Below are 27991 nucleotides of genomic sequence, written 5' to 3'. Positions count from 1 at the left end.
ACCTCTGTCTTGCACTCAGGGTCCTTGGCCTGCCGCCCGGGCATCAGCCTCATGGCTGAAGACAAGCTGCCACTCCATGAAGACACTTTGCTGTGGTGTCCCACAGTCGAGCGACTGGTCAGCGACTTCTTCTCGGATGCTAGGAACAGGGAAGTAAAAACTGTCAGAGGTGAAGTTGAGAGGAGAGCACACACGATTTCTACAACTGGCTTGGCTTTCAAAGAGCCCAGTGAGCCACCCCAATAAGGAAAACAACCCAGGCTACAAGCATACACTGCCGTTTTCTGACTAAGACATATAGGGTGGGTTTTGGGGTCACCAGACCCAGCTTAGACTCCTAGCTCTACTGACTCAAAGTGAGACGCTGGACAAATTAGCTAAATTGGGGATAATAGCATCTAACCTCGTTCTGGTGTTATGAAGAGTAAATAAGATTATGTGTTTAAAACATAGGTCATCAAATATAGAGAATTTTCAATATGTTATTGTTGGCCAAAAAGAGAGCCATTTGTAAGCGCTGAGGTCCACCTCACCACTTTATTCACTATATGTGTATGGAGATAGATGTCCCATCTTATTAAACTTTTCCCTGAAATGGAATCTGACATTTTGACTTCAAATTACACATGTCTACACATAGACATGTACAAACATACATATTTTCCAGGGCTAGTTTGGAAAGCCAATGAAATAAAAGTTCTGTATTGTCAGACAACGTGGGATGATACACATGGAAATAACTAACTCTTGAATCACTGTGAATTTTGTGATACTGGAAGACTTAAAACAAGCACATGAGCCATAGTTTAGGAGCAATGACCACTTCAAAAACAAAATTCTGGACTCTGAGAAACAAAGAGGGTTTTAGAGGGGAGGGGGGAGGAGGGATTGGTTAGCCTGGTGATGGGTATTAAGGAGGGCATGTACTGCATGGAGCACTGGGTGTTATATGAAAACAATGGATCGTGGATCACCACATCAAAAAACAATGATGTATTGTATGGTGGCTAACATAACATAATAAAATTTTTAAAAAATACAAAAACAAAACAAAATTCCGGGTGGGTGGACTGGCTGGCTCAGTCGGTAGAGTGTACGACTCTTGATCTTGGGGTTGTAAGTTCGAGCCCATGTTGGGTGTAGAGATTCCTTAAAAATAAAATCTTAAAAAAATTAAAAAATTAAAACAATATTCCTATGGCTGCATTAACTAATATGAAGGGGGCAATGTTGAGTCACTAAAAGAATTCAAGGATCATTACTATCTTAGGGATGAAAACTTTCACTTGGAACATGAAGAACCTGGGCTCCAGGTCATTGCATGACTTGGTGCAAGGTTTCAAAGCTGGTAGGTGAATATCAGGGCAGGACCTAGAACCCTAAACTCTAGGCTAGAACTAGAGCTCTGACATGGCATCCACTCTCTCTAAGAGATTACTAGAATCTGCTTGCATCTCTGGCTTTCCTTTCACCCAAGCATTCATTCTTTGTGTGCAAAGATTCACAAGGTTTCAGTGACGTAAATCCCACCCACCAAAGGGATGAGAGAGAAAATCTGGTTGGAAAAGGCTCTGGGCCTTGAGTGAAACTTTGGGAAAGTCTGCATCTATGAGACCCAGCAGTTCTGTTCCCTGGAGCCAAGTGGACAGAGACCTAAGTAATGCTGCCAGGCCTTGAGCATCGTCTCCTCCCAGAGTGGGGTAATCTCTTCAATCTTCACTTCACTCTCTCCAGGTTTCACAGAGAGATCAATCTTGAAGGTGTCCTCCAGCTCCTGCCGCCTCTGTGCCATGAGCTGCTGCCAGAGGGTCCGTACCATCTTTTGGATGTTGTGCTGGACTAACAGAGAGAGCACATCACACAGTCAGGATGGCCTTGGTGCCTCTCCCAGCAAGGGCCAGGAGATGGTGTATCATGGCTGCTTTTATTGAATCTTTCTTGAACATCACTCAAGCTTTGCAAGCTCCAGCCAGAAAACAGTCAATATGTAGACAATGCTACCAACTTCCATGTGAGCTGGCCTTTCCCCGAACCCTAACTGCCCACCACCAAGTACTGACTGCCTCAGATGTTCAGAGCTGGGAAACATTATTGATGGACACAAGGGGTCTCTTTCTCCTACCCCCCAAATTCATTAGATACCAAATAGAAAAAATACCTGTGTAAGCTCTAGATAACTAAATACCACCTCCAATAGCTCCTTCTAACCTACCTTTTATGTTGGTTCCTCAAAAGAAAGGACACCAATCCCAAAACTATGCTTAGGGACCGAGGACCCAAGGCAGTCCTCTTTCCTGACACTGAATCATGCTTCCCACGACCCAACAATCTCAGTGCCCTGGATTTGCCCAGATATGGACCAACCTATCAGGCCAGTTTTACCTGCTATGCCCTGTAATTATAGTACCCTAAGTACCTAAATGCCCTTGGATCTTGGACCACCGAGTCACTCCTCTAGTACCAGCCCCTATAGTCCATTTTTCTCACTCTAGGAGGATGGACATTGTTCCGTCCACTTTACTAGCCAAACCCAAAATATGAATGTTCATGTTGTAATTTATTACACTGTGTCAGTGTAAAAAAAAAAACTCACAAGAGTTTTAAGCACTGGCTTTGGGCACCTACATGACCAGAAGACAGAGGCCCTTGTGCCTACTATCTGTATCACAAGATAAGTGGCACAGTTGGCAAACCAAAGTGGTGGAAGAAAGTCTGTTGAAGCTTCCTGTGATCAAAAGAGAGCAATTTCTAAACACGTGGATCTGGCTGCTATTTTTTTTTTTTAATTGCCAATCCCTTTAACTTGATTTGATGTTAGCAAATCCAAAAATAAACTCCATCAAGCCAAAAATCTCATAGAAATAAGGAATTTATTAACTCCATTCCCATTTTCTAAAGAAAGTTGAGAGAGAGCTAGGTAACAGCTTGAATGAGGTGAGATGACATTGCAGTTCCCCTAATGATCTGAAGGAAAATTCAAGAGACCGCCTGAGAAGTGAAATCGCCTTATGGTGAAGTCCTCTGGAATTTTATAGTAAGTCCGCCAAGCTCTTAGTCTGACCAAGTCCCACACAGTTGAAGAATGCAACCCAGAAATTACCACTGCCTATCCACTCTCCCAAAAATAAACAAAAATATAACGTACCATCACTCAAACTTGGGAAGTCTTCCTCTCCTTTTTCTCTCCCTTCTTCATTTGGAGAAAGAAAGACTTGATGATAAGGAGTCATTCTAGGCTTGGGTTCCAATCCAAATCCTTCTGGATAACTAGGAGACAAGAGATTTTTCACTATGAACTCCAGTTTCTTTGGGATCTTTCCATTGTTCTTTATTACAGATAATCATACTCCAAACTTAGTACATATCAGCTGGAAAAACTTGTCTATTTGAGTTAAAGCAAACACCTCATGACAACTTCCATGACAGATATTATACAGTAACAATAGGAAAAATAGGAAAAACTCCTTTTTTTAAATTCCATTCTTATTAAATCTAATCCATACTCCCAGCAGGTCCCCTGAACCTTCTCTTGGTTACCCAACCATCAGAACCGGTCATTTGTTTTTGTAGATTCCCAAAATTTTGAACTCTGCCTTTGTTTGGCACTGATCTCATCCCACCTGGAAGGGGCCAGGCCAGCTTCATGGGCCCGTGACCTCTGCAGTTGCACAGAGTTCACTCAGAAATGTTCCATGCTTGGGTTCTGCTGTCACTGTTTTGAAATCTTAATAATTTTTGAACAAGGCCCCACATCTCCATTTTTCCTGCACATCATGTAGCTGGTTCTAAGTGGAGGCATAGTGGTTTACATACTGTATTCTCCATGAACCATGTGCTCTAGGGCTCCTAATCATGTTAACATCCACGTGCCTTCTTTTCTGGGCCCCTTCAGTCAACCAAGCAGAACAGACACTCAGTACGTGTTTGTGGATTGAACCAAAAATGACAAACAAGGGAATGAAAATATACCATCATATGAGAATGTCCATTCTTTTTTTTAATTTTGTTTTATTATGTTAGTCATTCTTGAAATTTCAAGGATAAAGTCCTTTTGGATTTGGAGGCCATTTAGCTAAACAGAGGGATCTGAGGAAGGTGGAAATCCAAGCATATACATAAATTGGCATTCCTCTGCTCTTACCTATGCTTCCAATATGGGTAGGCTTACTTCTTAAAACACAGGCAAGAGAGCAGAACCTCCCAATTTAACCCACCAAAAAGGGATTCTTTTATTTCAAACAAATAAAATGACAAGGGCCTCCTCTGGGCTAGAAGTGTTTTCCAGTGATTCCCAGAGAGTTTTAAGACAAATCAAGTTGAGTTTTGTAACATTCAATAGTCAGTTTGACAGGATTTTTGGGATTTTTTTCAAGTAATAAAACATAATTTATACTGGGGTTAAACAACAACAGTAGCAACAACAACAAGACAAGAGCAAAGTATAATATCACACAGCCTTTCTTTCTTCTACGCTCAACATGGCTCTATGGATAAGAGAGAACATTTGTAAGGAGTATGATGCCAAGGCACTGGTGATATAGAATATTCACAGAGAAAAAAAGAAAGTGCATATATTCAGAGAAATCTAACGTATTTTCAAAATTTGGGCTTTAAGAAAAGAATTTAAATAAACTTAATTCAGGGGGTGCCTGGGTGGCTTAGTCGGTTAAGCGTCTGACTCTTGGTTTCAGTTCAGGTCATGATCTCAGGGTTGTAGGATCAAGCCCTGTGTAGGCCTCCATGCTCAGTGCAGAGTCTGCTTGTCTCTCTCCCTCTGCTCCTCCCCCACTGCCATGCTCTCTCTCTCTAACAAATTAATAAAATCTTCAAAAAAAACCCACTTAATTCAGTTTCTTTTTATTAGTATTTCTTATACAAGTGTGCTTATGGATATCATTTTATATTATAAATTGTGTGCATATAGAAAATTATGCCTGGCTTGCATGATACAATTTATTACATATTTTCCCAGTCTAAGATTGCATTTATCAATTTTAATATTTCTGAAATTGGGCTGCATCATAAAATCAATGTATATGTTCAGTGTTGGAGTTTTCTGCCCCTAAAATGAAATCAATAAGCTATCTTACAACCTGAGAATTGTGCAAATGGGGTAAATTATTATTCCATGATGATTCTAGCGGCTCAGTTACATGGACAGATCTGAGGACAATCTACTATATTGTCAAACACTGCACATAATTTGGACAACCAGATAAACAAAATATATATATATATATATTTTATATACAATATATATACATATATATATACATATACAAGTGATATATATATTCGTATTGACCCCAATCAAGTGTCCCTCTAAAGCTTGCTTTTCTGCATGGACCACTAGAAGGCAAGGAAACAACAAGTAGGCAGCTCTTACCTTCTCTCACTGAGCAGCAAAAAGCAATGCATGAGACACAGGAGGAAGCTGACGTTGGAGTTATAGGTAGCAAAGATAATGTCCCAGTGTTCCTGTAGGAAGCCCAAGATGCTGAGAAGACTGAGGCACTCGGAGAGGGATTGCTGGGGCTTGGACAGGCAGTAAAGAATGACTTTATTTAAACTGCTGTATAAAGCACCGATGACAGTATCCCTTTGAGAAGAGGCATTCTCGATGACCTGTGTCATAAAATAAACACACACACACACACACATATGCTTGTGAACACTTTGCAAGTTTTAGATACTGACCCAGTTAACTATGAAAATGACACAATCTTAGATTCTGTTCTGTATTTCAAAAAGTGATGTGATCTAAAATTAAAATAGGACTACTTTCCTCTACCTTTGAGCTTCTATTTAAGTGAATGATCACTAAAGTAAATTCAAACATCTGGATTTATCAAACGCTTGTGTGGAAAAGAAATTTTTAAAAATTAAAAAATAAAATTAAAAAAAGAAATTAAAAGTTTACCACTATCATATTATAAAAACAGAAGGGAAATTCCTGAAACGCTTGTTACATGGTTGTGGTTGACACTCAGTGTATAAGAACATGCTATTAATAGTGTCTAATTTTTTAATACATTATTAACTATTAATAGTAGTTATATGTAGAGTGTTTACAATATTCCAGTTATCCTATTAAGCATTTTTGCATCGATTTACATGAATTGCCGCATTTAAACATCAAAACATCATGAAATGAGCACTAAAATTATCCCACTTAAGGGATAAGGAGGCTGAGGATCAGAGAGTTTAAGTGGTTGGCAAAGGTCAGACCCACCCCAGACACTTGAGTCATGCTCTTAACCACCATGTCATCTAAAGTAGATGGGAGGCCAACAAATTTTAGTACACGAGAAACTTAGAGGGGGGAGGCAGAAGGTCCTGATTCGTAGCCTTAACATCTATTTGGCTTCATTGCTTCACTGTAACTAACAGATTAAAAAAAAAAAAAAAAAAAGCCCTGGAGATCTAATGCACAGCATAGTGATTATAGACAATAATACTGTCTTATAAACTTTAAAGGTGCTAAGAGACTAGATCTTAATTGTTCCCACCACAAAAAAGAAATGATAATTATGTGACTTGATAGAGGTGTTAGTGAACACTACAATGGTTATCCTGTTACAATCTATAAATGTATCAACTGTGGTGTACCTTAAACTTATACAATGTTATATGTCAATTATATCTCAATAAAAATAAATTTAAAATTTTTTTAAAGAATCCATAGTCAAAGATCATGTGCAAAATGTTTCATTCTATCAGAAAGATCATGTTAGTTAGAGATTGCTCTCTTAGAATTGTATAAGTAATGTGTTTATACCTATGAATTTAAGTTTTATTTAAATCTGCTGGAAATTGGGATTCATGTTTTTAATCATCATCCTGTCCTGCTCCTCAGATGGGTCACATCTGTCAATCTGAAGTTAAGAGAGTCAAAGGCAGCGAGGAGGAGAGAAGGATGGAGGATATGTGCAGAGCGGAGTCTGGCCTAGTGCCCCCTGAAGGCACATCAGCCCCAGGGGGTACCCACTCTTTGATGTTAGCTCTGAGTGTTTGCTTTGACCACTGGGGAGCTGCTATGGACTGAATGTTTGCATCCCCCCAAAACACATATGTTGAAACCCTAGCTTCTCACTGTGATGGCACTTGGAGACGGGGTCTCTGGGAGGTAAGTAGGTCATGAGGACAGAGCCCTCATGGTGGGATGAGTGTGTCCTTCGGGGAAGAGACAAGAGCTTGTTTCCCTCTCTCTCTGCACTGCATGAGGATGCAGTGAGGAGATGGCCATCTGCAAACCAGGAAGAGAGCCCTCCCCAGACACCAGATCTGTGGGCACATTGACCTTGGACTCCCCAGCCTCTAGAACTGTGAGAATGTCTGTTGTTTAGCCACGCAGTCCATGGTGCTGTCATCATGGCCTGAACTAATATGGGAGCTCAGTGGCTACTCTCCTTTCTCAGCACAACTGGCCGAGAATCTGATTTTAATCCCCTCGGACCCAACAAGGCATATTTCTCCTGACTTGGGGTTATTCTTGGGGTTATTCTTGAGGAAGCATCTGAATACGTTCTTTACAGACTTGCCCGGAACTGTGCGTCAGCCAGACTATCACCCTAGGATAGGCCCAGTCCTGGGGTATGCGGCTGACTCCACAGGCAGAAGTATTCTGGGGACACTGATGTCACCCTCTCTATGAAAAGGAAGGAGAGTGCCCTCCCCACCCCAGGTTCTGCTGCAGAAGGCATGCCGAGAACCACTGGCAGGAGTCTCTGGAGGCAGAGTTCAGCTTTCCAGCAATCACAGATGCCCCACTGGCTGGGACCGCCTCACACCAGCATGAGCTCCTCACACAGGGAGGGTCAAGGCAAGACCGAATGGCCACTTATCAGGAAAAGTCTCTACAATAGAAGATGAGGACAAAGTAAAGGGTTCCCGTCCAGAATTTTGAGATTGTGTGATTCTGTGTGTGTGTGTACACATGTACAATAAAAAATGTGCACACATGTATACACACACTTACATCTGAAGGTGTATCTATAGGCGTGCATTTGCTTGTGTGGGTGTGTATGTAGATTGATCTGGGGAGAGAAGGATAGCACATGCAGGAATAATCGGACTAGGAAAAAATAATCATGAAAATTTCAGGAAGGCCCAAATATGACCCATGGAGGTGCATATTAAGAATGAAATTAAATAGGCCTTTTGGAAATAAGGAGATTTTTGGCCCTTTGTTGATGACGAATAATAATAACTAAGATTAAACCAACAATCACAATAAAAACCCAAAGTGGGGGTGTAGAGTCTAGGAGGGGACACAGCTCAGCTGCCAGCCCAGGGGGTTGCTGCTCACACTCACTGAGATGGATCTCAAGGAGCCTGAGCTAAGAGCCCTGAAGTGCACTCAACACCCGCCAGGTACCGCCTGGGCCATACAGGTCCTCTTCCTTCCTCCCACCCCTCTCAGAACCTATTTCCAGGAAGGACAGGGGCTCCAACTGGACCAACTAGACAGCAGCCAACAGTGAATCATACAGACACTTGGTGGGTCCGCAGGAGTTTTCTGCCCACCCTCCCCCCACCCCCATGGCCAGCCCAGAGTTCTTACCACCACGATGTGGTCTGTGATGAAGAGAAGAATGTGTCTGGGGTCTGCCGAGAACATCCCACTGTACAGTTTCTCCACCAGCTTCTGGGTGAAGTGGGAGATGTTTGCGAGTGAAGGAGCAGCAGCTTCTGCATTTGGCTGAGGCTCTTTACTGCCTGGGGGTGGGCGAGGGCACAGGCCACGTTTGAGAAATCATCAGAGTCCAAATAGCCTTCTCTCCACAACAGTCTCCAAGCCCCTCACGGTAACCAACCACAACTTACTCACCTCTGTATACCCCGATGTAACCTTCTGCAGGCTCTGCTGCTGGAAAATGGGTTCTTATACACAGTAGGTGCCCAATGAATACACTTTTTTCAAAGTAAACTGGTCTTGAACAATTTTGTCAGTGACATAAACTAAGTGGGGAGAAGGCACACCAGGGGCAGCATTTCTTCCAAGGAGGCATTTGGAAGGGGGATGGAGGAGAATTTAAGGCATAAGGTAATTGGGAAGGCTGTCATGGTGACCCAAGGCCCTGTTGCTACAGGGAGCAGAGGATGACGCTGTAACGTTGATCTGTCTGTGCTCACCACCAAGGCAGGCACTGTGCTCAGAGGGGGATGTGATGCTCTCAGCTAATCCTTGTAACAACCCTCTGAGTTAGCCACAGTTGCCATCCTTACGGCTTCAGGCGCCTGCCCCGAGCCACACCGCTGTCTAGTGACAGAGCCAAGAGCAGAACTGGGACTACCAGCTATGCTTTTCATCACGCTACCTTACTGCCCTGCAGATGCTTCCCAAGAAAGACCAAAACTCAGGGTTGCCACACTGTGGGGCAAGGAAGAGTCTGGAAGATAAGCCATGTCACTAACGATTCTGTGGCTCAGAAACCACAGAGAGGACTTTATTGTAATCCTGTGGGGAAGGTAAGGCTCCCTGGACCTAAGTATTCTGAAGGCAGCTTCAATCTCAACTTCTTAGGGGCAATGGCAGCATCTTCATCCAGGTTCGTCTGTTGAAAAAACACTTGCTGTGGCCAGTCTTGGGTGCAGAGAACAAGATGCTGAGCAGAAGAATGTTAAATTCCAGCTGCCATCTTGGCTTCCCTCAAGGGAAGAGGCCGATCCTACTGAAGCCAGAGGAGAATGGATTTGAGCTCAGAGGCTCTGTGTGTCTGAGTGGCCCAGCGATGGCAGGGCTGTCATGGAGAGGGGCACACATGCCTCCCCTGGAGCCTCTAAGCAGGGTCGGTGAGCTCTCATGGTGGATTCATGGAAGGACTGATGTGCAGGTGGAGGGTGGCTTCCATGGCCCTGCACCACTATGAGCCAGGGGCTGTTTTTCCTGATCAGCTACTGGAAGCTCTGTGTCATAAAGGGGGAAAGTCACCCCCACTCACCTCTAAGCATGGGCACGTTGCCTCCACTTAGCGTGTGAAATATTTCCATGGTGGAAAGCAGGACCTCGGACTGGAAGTCTCGCTTCTGTTGGCTGGTGGCATTGTCTGGAGAAGCCTGGAATCACACCGGGGACGAAGAGAGTGGCCACACAGCCATCATGTCCACTTCGTGCCCATCAAGCCTTCCTGTGTGGCCCGTATGCTAATACCACAGCTGCTGGGAGTGTGGGCTGCCCGCAGCTCACAACTGCCCTTTCTCCAGGGCATTGCCCTCTGCTAACGAAGTTCCCTCACTTGAGAGGTGACACCACTTCCTGGGTGGAGGAGTCAAGTTGTGGAGGACCCACAGGCAATGACCACTGGGCAAGTACCTCAAGGTGGGGCCAAGTCAGGCAGGCAGATAGCACACCAAGTGTTCCCCTTGGGACCAGGCTATGGCGGAGACCATTTCTTAGCTTGCTTTTCCCATCTCCCCCTCTGCTGCCTTTCTCTGCTTCTCCTGAGAGCATAGCCCTCAGATCACTTCCACAAAATCCCTGCTTCAGGCTCTGCTTCTAGGGACCTGGCTAAGCCCTGCCCTCATGCATCTATCCACATGCTGCTTGGTGAGCTCCCTGCCATGCAAGGGTCTGAAATTCCTACCACATCACTGCACATCTCCACCCCCAACCAGCCGGCATCTGCAGGCCTAGGTGAGCTCTCCAAAAAGATCCTGGGTCTCCCTGGGCATTCCCTGCCCTGGTGGTGCCCATGTCCTCCCAGACCTGCTCCCACAGCACACAGCCCCAAAACACCCTTTCCAACTCACCTCCAGGAGCACTTCCAGAGGCAGCCACTGTTTGGGGTTGGAGGCCACCAGCAAGAACTCCCTCAAGAGTAGCTGCATGAACTCCCTCAGCTGCTTCCGGGTGGGATGTGACTGGACAGGAGCCTGTAGACCCTCTGTGATGCCATTGCCTTCGGCTTTAGTCCCAGGGCTGCTGGCATTCTGGGCAAGCTGAGTCATGGGCTCCTCAAAGACAAGAGAACCCCCCCCCCATGAGTGGCCTGCCCTGCCTCAGGGCGCTCTTGTGTCCACCTCTGAGGTGTGCACAGATGGGGTTCTTATCAAACCCACCAATATGTAAGGGAATTCGAGGCTCTGAGGAGGAAGGTGGCTTTTTCAGAGTCCCATTGCTCATCAGGGGGCCTGCTGTGGTCTCTGAACACGAGGTAGGTGGGAGCCATGGAAAGAAGCTGAGCATGGAGCAAGAGAGGCCTGCAATAGTCAGTGATGAAGCCCAGGGTGTGAGCTCACGATCAGTCAAATGACAACCATGAAAAGGCTCACAAAGACATGTGAGGCCACAGTGAGGGAACAGTGAGCATGGCAATGCCTGGCCCCATGGGCTGTGTTCAAGAGAGCCTGTCCCCACCTCCTGGTGGAGCCCTCATCTTTACTGCCTGCCAGGCCCTGCTTATGTTGACAGACAGGACTGTCCGGCAAGACAAGGAGGACTTCCTCAAGTCCAGGCATCCAAGTCCCTGAAGCACCTTGGCCTTCACTTTCTCATTTTTATGTTTATAAAGATGAGATCAATAAGGCAGGGGCTGTCAACCCAGATTCCAGGGGGGACACGGGGTTGTTGGGAGACCGAATGACACACCCGAGGACATGCGGCTCCTGACTCCCGGCCCATGAACTTTTCATGCACATTCATCTGTCGGCACCTCCCTTTGCTCATTCATAAAATTAATGCAGCCGCTCTTAATTAAGCCATAAAATGAATTTAATGGCACCTAGGGAGGTGGTGACTGCATTAATTAGCTCCATACGGCCTGGACTGGAAAGATGCCATTTATATTTACAGCAAATCGAAGCCTTTTGGCCAGCAGCCTTCTGCATGAGGAGGGCCTGTCGCAGTTTCTGTGCAACAAAGTCCTCTTGAAGCTGACTCAGAGCCAGGACAAGGCTAGGAGGTGTGGGGAGAAGCGCTTTGAAACTGGGGCCAGGAGCCCCAAGACAGGGTCTGGCTCCTCTGCGGTCGCTGGGGAGGTGACTTTGAGCCAGGCCTGCCCCCAGGCAGGAACTGTTGAGTGTGAGGAGGAAGAGCCCTGGGTCAGAGTGTGGGCTGCAGGCAGGCAGCCGGCTGGAACCCCTGCTCAGCAGATGGAGAGCCTGGCCTGCGGGTGTAGGAGCTAAGGTGGTGATCTGGACTAAGGATATCAGGCCACAGACTTCAGGGTCCTGGCCCCTCCAGAGGCCCTCATTTGGGAGATGATGAGGGGCAGCCTGCAGGATTGTCCTTCCTTCCTGACGGGCCCGGGGGCACCTGGACTCTGTCCCATCCACCACCCCTCCCGTGCTGCCCACAGTGACCTCCTTTGCTCTTTACTGCATCTTTTTTTTTTTTTAATGCCTACTTTTCCAGTATGTTCCTTTAGTTCATATTAACCCACCAAACCATTTTATCTTTTTGCAAATCTTCTAGTCTTTATATTTAGTTTTTTCATTAAAACTAATTACTTGAATTTTATTTGGCCATTTAATTTTAGTTTAAACTGACTGATGGAAAGGACGCAGGCCTTGGGGTGAGAGAGTGAGGTTTCAATCTTGGCTCTGTCACTCATGAATCACGTACATTCTGGCTTATTTCATTCTCTCAAACATTTTGTGAGATGAGTCTTCACTAACCGCAGGAGAAACTGCTCAGCCCCACTTGGCCTCTCTGGATCTCACTTTCCCCCTTACAGAAACCACCTTCCTAGGGTGCTACTAGGGTTAGGTAAAGCACCAGGCTCAGGACTGCGGTAGGTGTTCAGTAGATGGCAGCTGTCACCATAAACACACTTCTAGAAAAGAGTAGCTGAATGAACATCTTGGTTCTATTCATTTCGTTGTTTAGCAAAGAATTCTGGAGCAAATACTGCATGCCCACACACTGTGCTTGGCACGGCTTCTAAACCTTCCACTTAGCATTGCGTGCCTTCTAACATGTTCCTTTAGCTATAGTTATGGATTTGCAGACACGCGTCACTGGTTCACCCTCCCTGTTGGGGTCTCAGCTTCCTACTGCACCATGGTAGGGGTGATGAGGGGATGTCTGCCCTTCCTCTCCTGCACCTGCCCTTCCCACCATCCTTACCTGCTCCTCTCAGCTGCCGCATGCTCCCAGCCCACTGAGCTCCCTTGGCCTGTTGGGCCTCTCTTCCCATGGCCCACACTCACACCATGTCCTCAGGACCCAGTCAGCCCTCTGCCCTCCCAACCTCGGCTTGCCTGGCTCTAAGCTGGGCCTCAGCAAACCCTCCGACTGCAAGGAGTCCCAAGTCAAGGCCTGCAAACAGGATAAGGGGCGTGAGACCCAAAGACAGGACACTTCCTGTTCCCTGTCTCCTGTCTGGTGCGTGGGCCACTGGCTTCCTGGGATGGAATTTGTGGGTTCATGTTAGCAGTGTGTGAGTATTCCATATAGAACTGGACTTGGTCTGCCACCAAATTTCTCACTACTGAGATTCCTGACAACTCAAAAAATTACTGCATCTCAGAGATGAAAGTGACCGCAAGCGGCATCTCAGCCAAGAAAAGGAAAATTACCCAAGTTGTTTACTTAATGTTTCAGCCAGGCTGCCTTAAAATGCATTTAAATTTGGGGTGGAATTTCACCCTTTGCCCTTGAAGCATGATGATGCTCACCCCTGCTCTCAGTGGGCAGAGCAGTAACATGTCCTACCTTGTGGGTTCCCAGAGGGAAGGTGACTGCAGCCAACATCTGGAGGAACTCCGGGGCCCGCCAGGCAGGATCCTGGGGGTAGGTGCTGTGCACAAGGCCAAGGAACTGCAGCACCCTGGCCGGGAAAGTCCGTTCCCAGGTGTCATCTCCAGAGCCTCCTGAGGGCTGAAGGCACACTTCCTGAGAGGCCGTGCTTGGGAACGTGACTGGGGGCTGCAGAGGAGCCAAAGGATTTGAAGTCAAGAGCTTTCTGACTTTCGGTCAACAAGACACCTAATTGCAGACACCTAAGTCTATGGATTAGCCCAGGATACTGGTCATCAGTTGGGGAAGGGTTTAATATGTGCAGGAATTGTTACAAGGGCTTCACACACATTCCTCTTCTCCCCTCACAACCACCCTCTACATTTACCCCTGTTTCACAGATGGGAAGACAGAGGCGCGCAGAGAGGTTATACAGCTTGCCAAAGGTTACCCGACAGATAAGGAACAAAGCCAGGAATTGAACCCAGGCAGTCTGGCTATAATGTGTGTGTGTGTGTGTGTGTGTATTATGCTAAGAAAGTACAGATCACACTTTTTGCTCCTTTTAAAAACAAGAATGTATTTCATTTTTATTATATACTCTTTTAGCATGTAATTAGGTGATGATATGCTTTTTTCTTTTAGCCACTTACCTATGACGAATTGCATCAATAGATTTTTTGCATTTTTGCAAAGAGATCACTGAGTCACTCTGTTATTCTTTCAGTGCACGTCCTTATTCTGTCTGTAAATATTTTATTTATGATTTTGAGTGCATATTTATAAATCATAGTGGGCTGCAGTTTTCTTTTTGTTATGTTTGTCAGGTTTTGATATAAATATTATGCTAGCTTTACTGAAAAAAAAACTGTTCTCCTTTCTTTTTATTCAAGAAGATGTTAAATCCATAATTCTTGTATTGTTTAAGTTGTTCCTATGAAACTCTTGGGTCCCAATTTTTTTTTCATTATTGCTCTGTTTAGGCTCTTAAATGTCTCTTTGACCTTATTTATGTAATAGATATTTTATTCAGTTTTCACAAATAGTCTCTTTTAATTCATTTAATTTTCTATATGATTATTTCTCTCTTCTTATTCTTTATTTGTAGGGTCATGCTCTCTTTATCCCGAACCCTCCCATTACCTAAGGAGCTGAGGACTTGTGGATTGATTTAAAGAACCAACTTTGGATATATTCTCCAGATTTTTTTTCTGTCTAGTTTTAAGATTTTGATATTTGGCATCTTCATTTTTTTTTGTTGTTTTCTAGAATTAATGTGATTGCAGTTTTTAAAGACCTCTTGACTCAAATTTTTTAATGTCCATGTGGTTAAACTTTTTGTTTTTTATTGTTGTTATCCATTTCATTTTGTTTTGTCCTAGTCAGAGCATGTGAACAGTACATTTTCCTCCTTTGGAAAATTTACTCATGGTTCCATTATAGACCTAACGTTCAATTAATTTTGAGGTTGGGTGCCTGAAAAAATGCATATTTGCTGTTTGCAGCATTAAGAGTTTGTTACCTTTCTAACCAGTTAATGTTATTTTTAAAAAGCAAACAAAATGAATAACATGAAAGCATGTAAAATAAAGAAAATCTATAGTATACTGAGAGGAGTAAAAAAAAAAAAAAAGACCAATCATTTACATTATAATGTCAAACATAAAATCATTAACTGGTATATTACAGATGTGATTCTTAAACTGGATCAAAAGCCAAGACCCAACAGCTGGGGCTGTGAGGACTGGGCTGGGCACTCCTATACAAGATGGCAGGATGTACATTAGATGGAGGAACATGCATGTATAATGTCTAAGGCAACCTTCCTGAGAAGTGGGTCCAAAAGAAAATACATGAAGGACACTTTGACCCACTATCCTACATCCCAGAATTCACACTAAGAATATCAAACTACAGAGAAAGGATATCTGCTAGAGAAAGTTTATTACAGACTTTTTGTAGCAATGAACATTCTTAAAAACAACAAATTTCCACGTACAAATATAGATAATTCCCAACAACATGTTGAGAAAAAGCGGCAAGAGGGGTTTATGCGGCTTAACCCTCTGTAAGACTATGGTATAATCTTAGGTGTCTGGAAGAACATTCCACTAAAGTTCACAGTGGTTATCTCTGCATGGGTGTGTTTCAGGTGATTTTTACTTTCTATTTTTCTCTTTTGTTTAAATTGTAAAGGGTAAGCATGCATCATTTTACAGAAGCAATAAGGTTTCCCCACACAGAATCAAGCCTCCAGTCAACGTTTGGGGTCTACAGAATGAAGTCAGAAGTTTTCAGCCTCCATGCAAATTCTTGTTGCTCTGGCTCACAATTACTCCCATTCACAGGCCACAAGGCTTTCACCCCCTCACACTTGCCTTCATGTCAAAAATGACCTCTTCACCTATCTCTAGTGGACCCTGAAGGCCTGAGTTAATGGCTCTCCATGACATGTATGTAGTTGGTGGGCATCTGTCTTCTCTAACAGGTTTCTACTTCACAGCTTGCTCATGTGTGAAGCCCACCTGTCACGGTGGAAGTTAACTCTTTGAGGGAAGAGGTCCCGTTCCACCCCTTACCAGCCCCTGAAGCTCCTGACCTAAAGCAGTTGCTCAGAAATGTTCCCCTGACTGAAGGCATTAAATCTCCCAGTGAAAAAACTCAAATATGTAAACAAACGGGAAATAGATGTCTTCTGGCAAGAGTGTATAAACTCCACTGGGGACACTTAGGCTAGGTTTTCCACAGAGCACCCAAGTTATCACAAGGAACCCACCTTGCCTTTTCTATCAAGAATTCTGAATAACACTTGCTAATTATCAGCAAGGGAAGTTGCTGGAAAAAGTCAAGGTGACTCTTCCAAACTTGTCTCCCCATCAGAACCTCCTCATGAGATGTGGGGAATGGGCCTCACCTGGTTCATGGTGGCTTTCAGCATTTCCAGAAGCAGCAGGGCACCTTCAGTGCACAAGCCAGCCCGGAGGACTTCTTCATTGTGGTGCTTCTGCAGGAGCCACTGGAGCATGGCATCCAGGCTCTCCTGAAAGAGGGGGAGAGGGCTGTAGAGAGACATACGGAGGCACACCAAGGGGACTGGCTTTTCAGCCAGCACATCGTGTTTCCCAGGGGGCCTGAGTGGGAAAGGCAAAACAGCACAGTAACAGCCTAGGTGGCTAGCCCATGTGGAGAACTTCAGCCCCCTCAGTGGTGCATAAGGGAAATACACACCTCCAAGGAGATGCTGCAGACCGACCAGCAATTTGCATCAAATTTAGTTATTTCATTTGGTTTGAGATCACAATCAACTTCAATGAATTTTTGTAAATGAGATTACAGAGGACATATGAGGAATTCAAAGGCTTTGGGGAAAGTGCCAAGTGTAGCAGAGGGAACATGGGGGTTGACCAGCGGGGCGATCTGACTTTGCCTCTTGAAAAGCTGGGCTTATGCAAGCTATTCAGCCTCTCAGTTTCCTTCTCTGTAAAATGAAAATTACATTCTCTACCCCATGGGATGGTTATAAATATCAAGCAAAATAAAATATGTAAAACATCTATCACAGGTCCTGACATTCAGCAGATGTTTGTTCCCTATGATACATTTTTGGAGAAATAGAAATACAGTGTTTCGGTGAACCTAGCACAGCATATTAAGAACTTTATTTTGAAGTGTGATCTCTAATATTATTAGCATATATCAAGATTTAGATAGGTCAAATATAAGGATGTGCAAGACAGGTAGATTTTCTAACCTTCTATTTACAGAGTCATGCCCCTCCCCCAATTTCAACTCAGTGCAATTTAACTCAACTCAATTGAGACTGAGAAACAATTTCTGAATCTGCTATTTTTCAGGCACCCAGGAAGGTAAGAAGTAGGGTCTGTTCTTGAGGAGTTCAGGGGCTAAGGAGAGAGGAAATCACGTAACTGTGTCAGGGCCATATAAGGGGAAGGTGTGCTAAGGCACACAGAAGGGAATGAGTCCCCCTGTCTAGGGATCTAAGCAGGAGGTGGAATCTGAGCTGAGTGCTGAGGGATGACCCCCTCACCAGGCAGGTGACATGGGAGTAAGAGCTCCTTAAAGGCACAGGGGAGGTAAGCACAAAGCAGCTGGTCTTATTGGAGAGGTGACTCAGGAGGTTCACAGCACAAAGGGCAGGCAAGCAAAGAAGCTGGTCAGGCACCCAATCACAAAGAGTCTTGATGCCGGCTATGGAGTCTGAACCCAATCCCACAGGGGGGATCATGAAGCCTCGGATGTGGTGCAAATGAATGAGTGAGTGGATGTATGGTGAGAAGGTATACGTAGAGAGTGTAGGCTCTTCTTTAGAGAAATTTGGCTAAAGAAGGACAGGAGGATGATAAATAAGACAGCAGTTGGTCAAGAGTGTGAGTCAAGGGGGCAGCTTCTGGTTTTAGGTGGGACACAGTTCATTGTACATATGGTCTATGAGGAAAGAGTCCATAAAAAAGGAGGTGCTGAAATACAGGAGAAAAAAGGCCCAACCACTGGTGAGGTCACTCAGGAAAGAAGCCTGGATCAGCCTGGAAGAGCTACCCTTTGCCAGTGGCAATAGAAAGAGGGTGAGGAAGAGGGTCATGGCATAAACAGGTGGTGGAAAGTGGGGTGCCAAGGCAATGCCCCCCTCTGGGGTCCTCCTCTCCCACGGTGAGGTAAGTCATCTGAGCAAAGGGCAGCTTTGGGGCAGAAAGCTTGAGAGGATATATATGGTTTACACTAAAATGTAGGGGAATTGAGGGGCATGGCTAAGGTAAAGAGACATGCTTTTTCAGAAGGCATAAACTGAGGATCTAATTCTGTGGTGGCAGCAATTTGCCTCCCTGTGCCACCCCCATCATCATGTGACTTCTCTAGCCATGCCCAGAAGGAGAAAGACTTAAAACACAGACCTGCTGGCAGGGAGGATGAGAGGCAGAGGCCCAGGAGCTCAGGGGATCTGAAGGGCTAGCCAAGGGGGTGGCACTGCGAGGGAAGGAAGTGGGTCAGAATACAACACGAGTTGGAGGAATGGATGGAGGTAGGGATGGAGAATCTTAGGGAACCGTCTTGGTCACATGGGATCAGAAAACCAGGGGTGTCACTCCCTCCCAGGGGCACCCCAAGAACATACTTTGGGTCTATCCATCAGCTCTGTAAGTGGCGTCTGCAGGAAGAAGGTGGACACAATGAGGTAGACTTCTGGAATATTCACATGGTGGCCCAGAAAGTCCTTCAAAACACGGAATCCAGGAAGCAGGCAGGGACTCTGGTCAGGCGTGGGGGGCTGGCTCTTCAGGTTATCTATTGATCAGGTGGAAGGGGCACAAAATCCAACTGAGAACAATTGCTATTGCTTCTGGTCAATGTGGGGATTGGGCACACAAAGGAATTCCCTGCCACCTACCCATCCCATAGAAATGCCAGATAGAAATATATGTCATACATACATGGGCATAAGAAAGTATTCAACAAGAGTTCCTTTTCCTATTCCTTCATTCCTTCATTCGTTTATTCAAAAACAGATACTTACTTCGTGCCTACCACCTTAGAGGAACTAGGGCAACTTTATACTAAGCAATAGGGACATAGCATTTCAACAAAATATACAGAACCCCAGACCCTCACCAAGTACTTAGAATGTAGTGGGAGGGAGGGACATTAAGGAATTAAATACCAAAATAAATATATGCTTGTGAATTGTGACAAGCATCATAAAGAAAAGTAATTGGGGCAAAGAGAGTATAACAGAGGCACCCTAATTCAGGTGGGACCCTCCTCTCCTGGAGGAAATGGCATTTGAACTGAGACCTGAGAGATGAACCCACACCAGCCAGGAGAGCCTTGCTGGTGTTGTGGGTTGGGGGAAACATTTCAGGAAGACAAAAAGAGCTCAGGAGATTTTGAGGAATGGAAGGAAGCTCCCAGCATCTAGAAAGCAGTGAGGACAAAAGAGGATCCTGTCCAGGAAGTAGGAGGGGACTGGGGCTGATCAGTGTCAGGGGTCAAGGTGCAAGAGCTGTGAAGACCCCAGGCAGGAAGGAGCCTGGCAGGTCCTCACTCACAGCCCAGGATGAGGTGGCGCCCCACCTCCTGGAAAAGGCCTCACACTCACCTATCACAATGTCCATGCCTGCTGAGCTGCGCTCCACCCAGGATCCTGCACACAGGCCATCTTTAAATTTCCCGCGGAGGGAGGGGCTTGCCAAAAAGTGCAGCAGCAGTTTCAACCCCAACACAGTGGTGCTGGGATGCACATGGCCCTGCACAAGGAGCAGGAACCAGTCAGGCCCCAGGTTCAGAAACATCTCTTCCTTTGTCCTGCGGGGGTCAATAAATGCAATAAATTATCTCTCAGTCTGTGAGCAAAGAACATGTCCAGAAAATATAAATAATGTCCAGCCTCACTTGTCACCTAGGAGAGGCAAATTAAGGTTAATCTGGATGTTACTTAGCAAAGAACATGTTATATTTCTAAAGAACGGTAAAATAAAATGCTGGCAAAGTTGCTGTTAAATGGCTGAATATGTTTATTAACAGCTGAAGTGTAAGTTGGCTAAACTATTCAAAGCAATTGAAAACTGTATCAACAGATGTACAAATGTGCAGGCCCCATGATAGCCCTACCCATTAGTATTCATACTTACAGAGTCTGACTAGCCACCCATCTCATTATATCAATACAGTCACATAAAACACATAATGGTTAGTTAACTCCCTTTTCAAATCCATGGGTCAAAATTAATCTAAATGGAATAGTCCAATATTTAAGCAACTTAGGTGGAGGAGCAAGATAGCGGAGGAGTAGGAGACCTAAATTTCGTCTGGTCCCAGGAATTCAGCTGGATAGGGATCAAACCATTCTGAACACCTACGAACTCAACAGGAGATCGAAGAAAAGAATAGCAGCAACTCTCTGAACAGAAAAGCGACCATTTTCTGGAAGGTAGGATGTGCAGAGAAGTGAATCAGAGGCGATATTCGGGAGGATAGATGGTAGGCGAGGGGGCCTCTGCCAGCCGATTCTGGCAAGTGATAGAGCCACGGAACACAAAATCGAACTTTTAGATGTCGGCCCTGCTGTGGGACATTGCTCCAGTGGCTAAGCGGGGGGTGGAACCCTCATGGGACAGTGTGGTCTCAGGACCCTCAGGGTCACAGAAAGACCTGGGGTGCCTGAGTGCGGCAGAGCTCCCAGGTATTGGAGCGGGGAAGCCGGCTGCAGAGATGGAGCCAAGGTGCGGGCTCTCAGCTTGGGGTGGCCATAAACTGTGATCCGTGGCACAGTCGGGCCACTGCTCCTCCAGCAGGGACCCAACAAGGGCAGATCCGGGGAGACTCCCCTTCCTCCCTTGGGAGGAGCGGCGTGGGAGCGCACTGCAGGGATCTGCTGGGTTTGGAGACTCCACACCGAGTCGGGTGCCAGAGATAGAAACACTTGGTCACAGGCCGGGTGAGCACGAAGTGCAGCCGGAGACCAGGGAGATGGGAGTGACTGACTGCTTTTCTCTGGGAGCGCACTGAGGAGCAGGGCCCCCAGTTCTCGGCTCCTCTGGGGCGGAGACTGGGAGGCTGCCATTTTCACTCTCGGCCTCCAAAGCTGTACGGAAAGCTTGCAGGGAACAAAAGCTCCCAAGAGCAAACCCGAGCAGAATATTTAGCCCGGACTGGGAAGGGCGGAGCAATTCCACCTCCCGCAAAGACATTTGGGAACAATGGCAACAGGCCCCTCCCCCAGAAGATCAGCCCACCAAGACCAAGTTTACCCATCAATGAGAACAGCAGAACTCCAGCACTAGGAGAATACAGCACATAGAATTCATGGCTTTTCCCCCCCTAATTCTTTAGTCTTTCAAAGATAATTTTTTTAATTTTCTTTTTTTTCTTTTCCTTTTTTTTTTTTTGAACTTTTCTGTCCTTTTTTCAACCAATATCTTATCAATTCCTTTTTTAAAAATCTGTTTTATTTTTCATTTTTAGAGTCATATTTTATCCCTTCATTGTAGTTAACCTTATTTTTGGTATATATATATAAATTGTTCTTGCTTTAAAATTTGGGGATACAGTTTCTTCTAACAGACCAAAATATACCCTAAATCTCTAGTGTATGGCTTTGTTCTAGTCTCCTGCCTGATCACATTCTCTCCTTTTTTTTATTTTTTAAATTTCTCTTCTTTCTTTTTTCAACCAATTTCTTATCAATTCCTTTTATAAAATCTTTTATAATTTTCATCTTTACAGTCATAGTCCATCCCTTCACCGTATTTACCCTTATTTTTGTACATATATTTTTTTCTTTCTTTAAAATTTTGGGAGGTAGTTTCTTCTAACAGACCAAAATATGGCCAAAATCTAGTATGTGGCACTGATCTATTTACCAGCCTGATCATATTTGATCATATCCTTTTGTTCTTTTTTCTTTCTTTCCCTTTCTTTTCCCCCGGTTTTGGGTCTCTTCTGATTTGTTCAGTGTATATTTTTCTGGGTTGTTGTTACCTTGTTAGCATTTTGTTCTCTCATTCATCTATTCTCCTCTGCACAAAATGACAAGATGGAAAAACTCATCTCAAAAAATAGAACAAGAGGCAGTACCAACTGCCAGGGACCTACTCAATATGGACATTAGTAAGATGTCGGAACTAGAGTTCAGAATGACGATTAGAAAGATATGAGCTGGGCTCAAAAAAAGCATGGAAGATACTAGAGAAACACTTTCTGGAGAAATAAAAGAACTAAAATCTAACCAAGTCGAAATCAAAAAGGCTATTAATGAGGTGCAATAAAAAATGGAGGCTCTAACTGTTAGGATAAATGAGGCAGAAGAGAGAATTAGTGATATAGAAGACCAAATGATGGAAAATAAAGAAGCTGAGAAAAAGAGAGATCAACAACTACTGGATCACAAGGGCAAAATTCGAGAGATAAGTGATACCATAAAACAAAACAATATTAGAATAATTGGGATCCCAGAAGAAGAAGAAAGAAAGAGAGGGGCAGAAGCTATATTGGAGCAAATCATAGCAGAGAACTTCCCTAATTTGGGAAGGAAATAGGCATCAAAATCCAGGAGGCACAGAGAACCCCCCTCAAAATCAATAAAAATAGGTCAACACCCCGACATCTAATAATAAAACTTACGAGGCTCAGAGACAAAGAGAAAATCCTGAAAGCAGCTCAGGACAAGAGGTCTGTAACCTACAATGGTAGAAACATTAGATTGGCACCAGACCTATCCACAGAGACTTGGCAGGCCAGAAAGGACTGGCATGATATATTCAGAGCACTAAATGAGAAAAGTATGCAGCCAAGAATACTATATCCAGCTAGGCTGTCATTGAAAATAGAAGGAGAGATAAACAGCTTCCAGGACAAACAAAAATTAAAAGAATTTGCAAACACCAAACCAACCCTACAAGAAATATTGAAAGGGGTCCTCTAAGCAAAGAGAGGGCCTAAAAGTTACAAAGACCAGAAAGGAACACAGACAATATACAGTAACAGTCACCTAACAGGCAATACAATGACACTAAATTCATATCTTTCAATAGTTACCCTGAATGTAAATGGGCTAAATGCCCCAATCAAAAGACACAGGGTATCAGATTGGATAAAAAAACAAGACCCATCGATATGCTGCCTGCAAGAGATTCATTTTAGAACCAAAGACACCTCCAGATTGAAAGTGAGGGGGTGGAAAACCATTTACCATGCTAATGGACGCCAAAAGAAAGCTGGGGTGGCAATCCTTATATCAGACAAATTAGATTTTAAACCAAAGACTGTAATAAGAGATGAGGAAGGACACTATATCCTACTTAAAGGGTCTATCCAACCAGAAGATCTAGCAATTGTAAATATCTATGCCCCTAACATGGGAGCAGCCAATTAATAACAAAGTCAAAGAAACACATCGACAACAATACAATAATAGTAGGGGACGTTAACAACCCCCTCACTGAAATGGACAGATCATCTAAGGAAAGATCAACAAGGAAATAAAGACTTTAAATGACACAGTGGACCAAATGGACTTCAAAGATATATTCAGAACATGACACAGTGTACCAAATGGACTTCACAGATATATTCAGAATATTCCATCCCAAAGCAACAGAATAGATTCTTCTCTAGTGCCCATGGAACATTCTCCAGAATAGATCACATCCTAGGTCACAAATCAGGTCTTAATCGGCACCAAAAGACTGGGATCATTCCCTGCATATTTTTGGACCACGATGCTTTGAAATTAGAACTCAATCACAGGAGGAAAATTGGAAAGAACTCAAATACATGGAGGCTAAAGAGCATCCTACTAAAGAATGAATGGGTCAACCAGGAAATTAAAGAAGAATTTAAAAAATTCATGGAAACAAATGAAAATGAAAACACAACTATTCAAAATCTTTGGGATGCAGCAAAGGCAGTCCTAAGAGGAAAGTATATAGCAATACAAGCCTTTCTCAAGAAACAAGAAAGATCTCAAATACACAACCTAACCCTACACCTAAAGGAGCTGGAGAAAGAACAGCAAATAAAGCCTAAACCCAGTAGGAGAAGAGAAATAATAAAGATCAGAGCAGAAATCAATGAAATAGAAACTAAAAGAACAGTAGAACAGATCAACGAAACAAGGAGCTGGTTCTTTGAGAGAATTAACAAGATTGATAAACCCCTGGCAGGACTTATCAAAAAGAAAAGAGAAATGACCCAAATCAACAAAATCATGAATGAAAGAGGAGAGATCACAACCAACACCAAAGAAATACAAACAATTATAAGAACATATTATGAGCAACTCTATGCCAGCAAATTAGATAATCTGGAAGAAATGGATGCATTCCTAGAGAGGTATCAACTACCAAAACTGAACCTGGAAGAAATAGAAAACCTGAACAGACCCATAACCACTAAGGAAATTGAAGCAGTCATCAAAAATCTCCCAAGAAACAAGAGCCCAGGGCCAGATGGCTTCCCAGGGGAATTCTACCAAACATTTCAAGAAGAATTAATACCTATTCTTCTGAAACTGTTCCAAAAAACAGAAATGGAAGGAAAACTTCCAAACTCATTTTATGAGGCCAGCATTACCTTGATCCCAAAATCAAACAAAGACCCCATCAAAAAGGAGAATTACAGACCAATATCCCTGATGAACATGGATGCAAAAATTCTCACCAAAATACTAGCTAATAGGATCCAACAGTACATTAAAAGGATTATTCACCACAACCAAGTGGGATTTATTCCTGGGCTGCAAGGTTGGTTCAACATCCGCAAATCAATCAATGTGATACAATACATTAATAAAAGAAAGAACAAGAACCATCTGATCCTCTCAATAGATGCAGAAAAAGCATTTGACAAAGTACAGCATCCTTTCTTAATCAAAACTCTTCAGAGTGTAGGGATAGAGGGTACATACCTCAATATCATAAAAGCCATCTATGAAAAACCTTCAGTGAATATCATTCTCAATGGGGAAAAACTGAGAGCTTTCCCCCTAAGGTCAGGAATGCGGCAGGGATGTCCACTATCACCACTGCTATTCCACATAGTATTAGAAGTCCTAGCCACCGCAATCAGACAACAAAAAAAAATAAAAGGCATCCAAATCGGCAAAGAAGAAGTCAAACTCTCACTCTTTGCAGATGATATGATACTTTATGTGGAAAATCCAAAAGACTCCACCCCAAAACTGCTAGAACTCATACAGGAATTCAGTCAAGTGGCAGGATATACAATCAATGCACAGAAATCAGTGGCATTCCTATATACCACCAACAAGACAGAAGAAAGAGAAATTAAGGAGTCGATCCCATTTACAATTGCACCCAAAACCATAAGATACCTAGGAATAAATCTAACCAAAGAGGCAAAGGATCTGTACTCAGAAAACTATAAAATACTCATGAAAGAAATTGAGGAAGACACAAAGAAATGGAAAAACGTTCCATGCTCATGGATTGGAAGAACAAATATTGTGAAGATGTCAATGTTACCTAGAGCAATCTACACTTTCAATGCAATCCCCATCAAAATACCATCGACTTTTTTTAAAGAAATGGAACAAATAATCTTAAAATTTGTATGGAACCAGAAAAGACCCCGCATAGCCAGAGGAATGTTGAAAAAGAAAAGCAAAGCTGGTGACATCACAATTCCGGACTTCCAGCTCTATTACAAAGCTGTCATCATCAAGACAGTATGGTAGTGGCACAAAAACAGACAAATAGATCAATGGAACAGAAGAGAGAGCCCAGAAATGGACCCTCAACTGTATGGTCAACTAATCTTTGACAAAGCAGGAAAGAATATCCAATGGAAAAAAAGACAGTCTCTTCAACAAATGGTGTTGGGAAAATTAGACAGCCACATGCAGAAGAATGAAACTGGACCATTTCCTTACACCACACACAAAAATAGACTCAAAATGGATGAAAGACCTAATGTGAGATTTCTCCTCAAAATCCTAGAGGAGAACACAGGCAGCAACCTCTTCGACCTCAGCTGCAGCAACTTCTTCCTAGAAACATCACCAAAGGCAAGGGAAGCAAGGGCAAAAATGAACTATTGGGACTTCATCAAGATAAAAAGCTCTTGCACAGCAAAGGAAACAGTCAATAAAACCAAAAGACAACTGACAGAATGGGAGAAGATATTTGCACATGATATATCAGATAAAGGGCTAGTATCCAAAATCTATAAAGAACTTATCAAACTCAGCACCCAAAGAACAAAGAATCCAATCAAGAAATGGGCAGAAGACATGAACAGACATTTTTCCAAAGAAGACATCCAAATGGCCCACAGACACATGAAAAAGTGCTCAACATCGCTCGGCATCAGGGAAATCCAAATCAAAACCTCAATGAAATACCACCTCCCACCAGTGGCTAAAATTAACAAGTCAGGAAATTTCAGATGTTGGCGGGGATGTGGAGAAAGGGGAACCCTCCTACACTGTTGGTGGGAATGCAAGCTGGTGTAGTCACTCTGGAAAACAGTATGGAGGTTCCTCAAAAAGTTGAAAATAGAGCTACCATACGACCCAGCAATTGCACTACTGGGTATTTACCCCAAAGATACAAATGTAGTGATCCCAAGAGGTACGTGCACCCCGATGTTTATAGCAGCAATGTCCACAATAGCCAAACTATGGAAAGAGCCAAGATATCCATCAACAGATGAATGGATAAAGAAGATCTGGTATATGTGTATATATATATATATATATATATATATATATATATATATACACACACACACACACAATGGAATATTATGCAGCCAATCACAAAAAAAAAAACAAAAACACAAAATCTTGTCATTTGCAACAACATGGATGGAACTAGAGGCTATCATGCTAAGTGAAATAGGTCAATCAGAGAAAGACATGTATCATATGATCTCACTGATATGAGGAATTCTTAATCTCAGGAAAAAAACTGAAGGTTGCTGGAGTGGTGGGGGGTGGGAGGAATGGGGTGGCTGGGTGATGGACACTGGGGAGGGTATGTGCTATGGTGAGCACTGTGAATTGTGTAAGACTGATGAATCACAGACCTGTACCTCTGAAACAAATAATACATTATATGTTAAAAACAAAAAAAAGATAGTAGGAAGGGAAAAATGAAGTGGGGAAAATCGGAGGGGGAGACAAACCATGAGAGACTATGGTCTCTGAGAAACAAACGGAGGGTTCTAAAATGGAGGGGGTGGGGGGATGGGTTAGCCTGGTGATGGGTATTAAAGAGGGCATGTATTGAATGGAGCACTGGGTGTTATACGCAAACAATGAATCATGGAACACCATATCAAAAAAATTAATTAAAAAATATTTATGCAATTTTATCAGTTTAGGCAAAATACATGTTTAACTGTCACTTTCAAAAATGAATTTAAAAATGATGAGTTTGGAGAATACAAACTTGCTAGAAGGGACTGGAGGGCAGGGAGGTGGGCAACCAAACCTCAGGGTTAATGGCTCAGCAAAAGACTCTGCCTCCTGGGAGCCAGAGAAGGGCCCATCTTTGCTGGGCAGTGTTCTCAGTGCCAGCTGCCAGACTAAGGAGTGAGGCTGTGGCCACTGGGCTAGGAGTCAAGAAACTGTCCTCCCTTCTATCCCTGCCTCTTTTGACTAACTTGATGACTTTGGCAGGGCTCTTGTTGAGCTCTGGTCATTTTTCTTGATGTTGATGGTGGTGGTGATGATGATCGTGGTAATGATGATAACGATGGTGATGGTAATAATATGATGACGGTGGTAGTGATGATGATAATGATGGTGATGGTGATGATGATAATGATGGTGAT

General features: G+C 43.7%; 1 protein-coding gene across 4 annotated transcripts in view; it reads right to left on the bottom strand.

Annotated features, from left to right (window-relative positions):
• Positions 1–27991, bottom strand: part of WDFY4 (WDFY family member 4) — a 292015-nt gene that overhangs the window by 151716 nt on the left and 112308 nt on the right. For 2 of the 4 annotated variants that reach the window (XM_035023705.1, XM_035023725.1), the window contains exons 29-39: positions 19794–19999; positions 18813–18982; positions 16596–16721; positions 13658–13870; positions 10753–10956; positions 9945–10059; positions 8564–8718; positions 5387–5625; positions 3146–3267; positions 1654–1839; positions 3–139 (exon numbers count right to left, since the gene is read on the bottom strand). In XM_035023705.1, the coding sequence (XP_034879596.1) occupies positions 3–139; positions 1654–1839; positions 3146–3267; positions 5387–5625; positions 8564–8718; positions 9945–10059; positions 10753–10956; positions 13658–13870; positions 16596–16721; positions 18813–18982; positions 19794–19999 (1873 nt within the window). Of the gene's footprint in view, positions 1–2; positions 140–1653; positions 1840–3145; positions 3268–5386; positions 5626–8563; positions 8719–9944; positions 10060–10752; positions 10957–13657; positions 13871–16595; positions 16722–18591; positions 18665–18812; positions 18983–19793; positions 20000–27991 lie in introns of those variants that run through there. The other 2 variants (XM_035023715.1, XR_004682573.1) reach the window with 2 other exon arrangements.

This window comes from Mirounga leonina, unplaced genomic scaffold, assembly GCF_011800145.1.
Source record: "Mirounga leonina isolate KUSES-001 unplaced genomic scaffold, KU_Mleo_1.0 Mir_114, whole genome shotgun sequence".
NCBI classification, from domain to species: domain Eukaryota; kingdom Metazoa; phylum Chordata; class Mammalia; order Carnivora; family Phocidae; genus Mirounga; species Mirounga leonina.
Note: the sequence above shows the minus strand (reverse complement) of the source record. Positions and strands in the feature narration are given on the sequence as shown.